The sequence below is a fragment of the Mesitornis unicolor genome, unplaced genomic scaffold (genome assembly GCF_000695765.1).
Source record: "Mesitornis unicolor isolate BGI_N332 unplaced genomic scaffold, ASM69576v1 Scaffold34817, whole genome shotgun sequence".
In the NCBI taxonomy this organism is placed as follows: Eukaryota; Metazoa; Chordata; class Aves; order Mesitornithiformes; family Mesitornithidae; genus Mesitornis; species Mesitornis unicolor.
In genome coordinates this window covers 1-5,009 of record NW_010196344.1, presented here as the reverse complement: position 1 = coordinate 5,009, position 5,009 = coordinate 1, and the positions used below count along the sequence as shown (strand labels likewise).

Below are 5,009 nucleotides of genomic sequence, written 5' to 3'. Positions count from 1 at the left end.
CTCCTGATATTCTGTGATTCTGTGATCTGGTGCTTATTTTAAGGGAAGTAGAAAAGTTTCTTTTTTTGTAATGTACAGCTATGACTGGTCTTTAAGCGTGTGTCTAAGGTAACTTTAGGCAAGACAAAAGGTCAATGAGAGCAAACAATTCACAGCCAATTTAACATTAAACGTGAATATTACCCTGATCTAGTGGTATATGCTGAATACTTACAGCATAGATATCCTGAGGTGCTGATGTGTTTGTTCCATTGGAGCGATGACATTTAAAAGTGAAATTATCTTTTGCACTGGGGGAGGAAACAAAGAAAAAAATCTTTTTACTTCCCTCATTGTAAACTGAGCAATAAAGGGAAGATGTTCTATTAAATTATACTTACGGATTTGGGGGGTTGATATAATGAATAGCAACTCTTCCTTCAATACTTCCAAGGGCAAATCCAGTAGGTTTGTTCACTTTGTCTTTAAAAATAGCAACACAGCGATGCTAAATTTGGGAAAGGTAACAGAGTGTTTTAGAGGCCTGAGGGTCAGATTTTCTGAACACTGTTTTCCATAGGGACACAAACCACCACATACATCAATGCAAAGTAAAGCAAAGACACAAAGTCAAGAGACAGGTCAGATTCTACTGAGAATTTGGACCACAGTATTTACATTTCTAAATCCTTAAGATCAGCAATAGATCAATGGCAAACCAGGACATGTGCCATACTAAGATAACGTACTTTGGTTTTGAAATACTGTTTGTTTTTACCAAAAAACAGCAACCCTAGAATTTCAATAATCTGTATAAATACACCTGTAATAAATACAATCATTTACCTGGTGTTTAAGAGGAGATTCTATTCTTCTAAATTCAGAAGGTTGATTCTCTAACTGATAAACTATCAAACCCCTTTCCGCAGTGGCCACAGCAGCCATAGGATGAACCTGGATAAGGTTGTAAAATAGGTTAGAAGAGAGACACTTTTGTCAGTAGTGTTTCAGAGAATCCTATTTATTATTTCACAGAAATCCCTAAAGAAGTTAAAGAAATTTTCTGCAGGGAAGAGAGGGACGGAAAAGGCAAGAAGAGAAAGAACAAAGTTCATTTGCAGACATACCTTCAAACAAACTAACAAAAAGAATCCTGACACGGAGAAATAAATACACCAAAAATCTTATTAGCTGACTCTTCCAAGGTGGATCGCAATAGCAGTAATGCAAACTCATCCAGAAACGAGGACAGGTTAGACCTAGTGCTGATCTGTTTTTCTGATGTTAAAGGATACCAAGCATGTTTTGTATGATGCAAATACTATTTTACAGACTCTGATCAAGAAGATCAAGTTATGCTTTACTGCTAAAATCACGTGATAGAACGCTATTCTATGATTCTATACTAACAGTCAGTATTGAGTGCTGACCTACAGAAGCCTCAAAGATGCCAGTTTATTCGTACTCTCGGTCATCTAGCTAACCGCGTCTCATGGCTTACCACATCTGCACAGTAACATCTTTCAGGGAGTTGCAATGTCATCATAGGTGTTGGTGAACGGGTATCCCAGAACTGATGGAAAGAGAGAAATGAACAAACTTACACTCGGAGTTGACGATACACCATTTAAGTTACTTTAGTAACAAGAATGTAATTGGTACCAGGTTGTTTCATTCTTGTCTCCAGTCAGAATACTGCCACTCTTTGTGAAGTGAGGCTATTTCATTAATCGGCCTTCTGTATTAGTGTTTAGTAAAGTAGTTTAATTTCACATATGTATTTCCATACACAGGTTATTAGCACGCTTTGTATCTGTTTGTTCAAGTAAAAAATCATACCTTCAAAGTTTTATCCCAGCTTCCTGTCATCACACAGCTATAATTTGGTGCTTTGATCCAATGGATAGTTTTCACAGGAGCATCATGCTGAAGTAAAAGAGGACAAACACACATGTTTACTAAGATAACAGTCCACATTTCTTGTTTATGCTCATGTTTTTTGTATGTATTCACACTTTTTATCCATTGAAGAAAATTGATTTTAGTCACAGCAGTTAGGATAAAAGTTGGTCATGACGTTACTGTGCTGTTTAGTGCTGTAAGCTCACTCACATAAGAAAAAAAATGGTTCCTCATACAAAGAACTACAATCAAGTCACCCTATATAGGACGATAGTCACAGAAAAAATACCAGTTATGAACATCTGGACTTTCTATTTATCTATAAAGGATATTATCCATCATGCTGAAAATCATCACTTTAATATAGCTATTTATTACACAGCAATATAAAACCCAACTTCTTCCTTCTAACAAGAGCTACAGGAGAAAGGCCTATGTTAATTATACCACAAAGACTTTAAAATCAAGGCTAAGAATCTGAGTTTTATCACCTCAAATCAGACACAAGCAGCAATCACTAAAAGGACTAACTCTCTTCTAAAATCGTTTAACTGGTAACTCGGCCACCATAACTACATATTCTATGAACGGATATTTACTTCTAAATTGAGAATGTAAATTACAATCCCTGTTACTGCTGCAGCAGAAAGCTGATCTTTGTGACAGTGAATTCAAACATAATTCTTAATTTTTTTCCCCTACAAAGCAGCAGAGTGACTTAAAAGAGATCACAGCAGCACTGGAAAGAGCTCTCTTGAGTAAAATAGAGGAAACAGCTGCACGGGGTAATCAAATCACTTTGATTGCAGGTCTCCCTCTTCATGTGCAATTCATTATCTCAAAAATAGAAAAAGCACCCTACAACCTCTTCTTCATATAGCAATATCTACTTCAGAAGCACTAAACATTAGCTTAATTTGCTAATAAGGCAGCTTTTAATAAAAGCAGAAAAGGGAAAAAAATCCCACCTAATAGGTTGGGGCTTGCTTACTTACTTGTGCAATCTGAATAGCTTGATTACTGTTGAGATCCCACATTTTGGCAGTTTTATCACAGGAAGCAGTAAATACTTTACTCCCATCCTAAAAAACAAGGGTAAGGTGAATAGATTAAACAGCTCTATCACGCAGTATCTATTAGAAAACTGTCCAGATAACTGATTCTCTTCCAGTACTAGCATAACATTAATGTAACATATTACAAGGAAATGTAAATTGGAAATTTATTTATGACTGTATGTCATAAAAGAGACAACTGTGGTAGTTATTATCTGGCTTTAAATACATTCCTACTTTTAAACTCACTTTTACCCTTCTTACACCCATGTTAGTCTATTCTATTAGGACATGTTTAGCACATATTTAAAGTAATAAGTCTATACAATAATTATGCACTGTATCTACATGTGGCACTCATGTTTGTTGGGAAAACACATGCCCATTTATTTGAAGTTTTGGTAAAAACTGTTTGTTTATTTGTAATGGGAACATACATCACTCCAGCAGCTATCAAGTACAGGCCCTGTGTGCATCTGCTGAGCCTTCGGAATCGTCTGTCCATTATCTTGAACCTCCCAGCAGCGAACCTGTAAGAGGAGAAGCATATAGAGACATAACATAGTAACACCAAGAACTTAAAATATGTCTCTTCTTGAAGACCCCAGCCTTACTTTATCCAACAAAAAGTATGACTGTAAACATCAAGCTTATTTCAGAACTAGTGAAAACCTTATTTTCTCTGATTATGTTCCTTTTATCTGTACAGCCACAACTCAACCCCACCTCAAAAGTACGTTATGATCACCTAACACCTCGCAGTGCTCTCTTGGAGCACCCCTAACCATCAGCTAAGGAGCAGATCAGGTAAAAAAAAAAGATGACATTTGTCTTGCCCTCCATGTTTGTGTCAGTTGGGATCCCACCCTTCAATCCAAACAAACTTCAAGAAGGTTGTAGGAACCTATTTTTTTGATACTACACTGTCAAACTGGATGATTTACCACTGCGTTCATGGTTCTTTCACTAGGCAAAGCATAATATGTTAGCCTAATTGTGTAAGAAAATAAAGCTACAAAGCAAACAAGTGGGAAAAAGAAAAATCAAAGTAATAAAAATCTAACAGAGAAAACATTGACCATATATTCCAAGCTGAAGCGTAAAACACATAGTAGAGGAATGATTTATCTGAAGATCACAACTGAATTTCTCAGCTCAAACAGCTCAGCTATATCACTTAGCGATAGATTTTGCAGTTCTGCAGAGAGGAAGATTTTTGGGTGCCTTGGCACAAGTTTTTAGGATCACATTTTGCAGTTCAGACACCAGTGCTCCTACTTTATTCATCTGTAGGTCTGATTGCAAGTACTTACATCATTTGCCCATGATCCTGCAATCAGGAAATTACCCGGCAATGTTGGCGGACTAAATGCCAGACAAGATATGCTGTCATCAGGTGGAGACGTTACTTCAATATCCTATAAAGGCCAGAAGACAAAATCAAATCAGTCACACCTGAAAACTGTGCAGAGATCCTACTACTTCTATAGGCGAGTTAGTAGGTGCTGCTGTGACACATTAAAACACAGCAGAACAGCGTTTCCCACAGGCACTAACACACGTACCTTCATGGGATTATGGTTATCTGCAGTCGTGCTGCCAAACATGCTGGTACCTCCAGTAGCAAACCCTGATGTTGATCCAAACAAACTCATCCTTGTCCTGCAAACAAGGAAAAGGCTTAACGAGACCTGCAAGGCCCACAAGCATCCCTAGGCTGTCTCACCACAGCCACTGTGCCAGCACTCACTTCGCCCCAACTGAGAGGTGCCCAGTGATAGAAAAAGATTATTTATTTTTTTTTAAATCATGCTTCTCGTTGCAGTTGGATCCCTGACATTTCCCTATTGGCCACCTTGCCACCACAGCCAGGGATCCCTCTCCAGCCATCACCCGGCAAGAGCTACCTATTCCCCCCCACGCCCCTCAACCCTCCCTGACACCGCCGGCCTGCAGGAGCGACGTCGCCTCGGGGAGCCCCGCAACCAGCACAGCCCGCCCCGGCGGTGCTCCCCTCCAGCACACGGCCCAACCCCCTGTCTGTGCCTACAGGCCGCCCGGCGGGGCAGTAGG

At 39.0% G+C, this 5,009-nt stretch overlaps 1 protein-coding gene across 1 annotated transcript; it reads right to left on the bottom strand.

The window, feature by feature from the left end:
* Positions 1-214: 214 nt before the first annotated feature.
* Positions 215-4,619, bottom strand: RAE1 (ribonucleic acid export 1; the record flags this gene model as incomplete). The annotated part of the gene is made up of 9 exons (XM_010188445.1): positions 4,502-4,619; positions 4,250-4,354; positions 3,374-3,466; positions 2,877-2,963; positions 1,819-1,905; positions 1,481-1,552; positions 826-933; positions 381-487; positions 215-290 (listed from the first exon to the last, which is right to left on the bottom strand). Coding segments are annotated over exons 1-9 (825 nt in total), but the record flags the coding sequence as incomplete, so codon positions are not given.
* Positions 4,620-5,009: the final 390 nt, after the last annotated feature.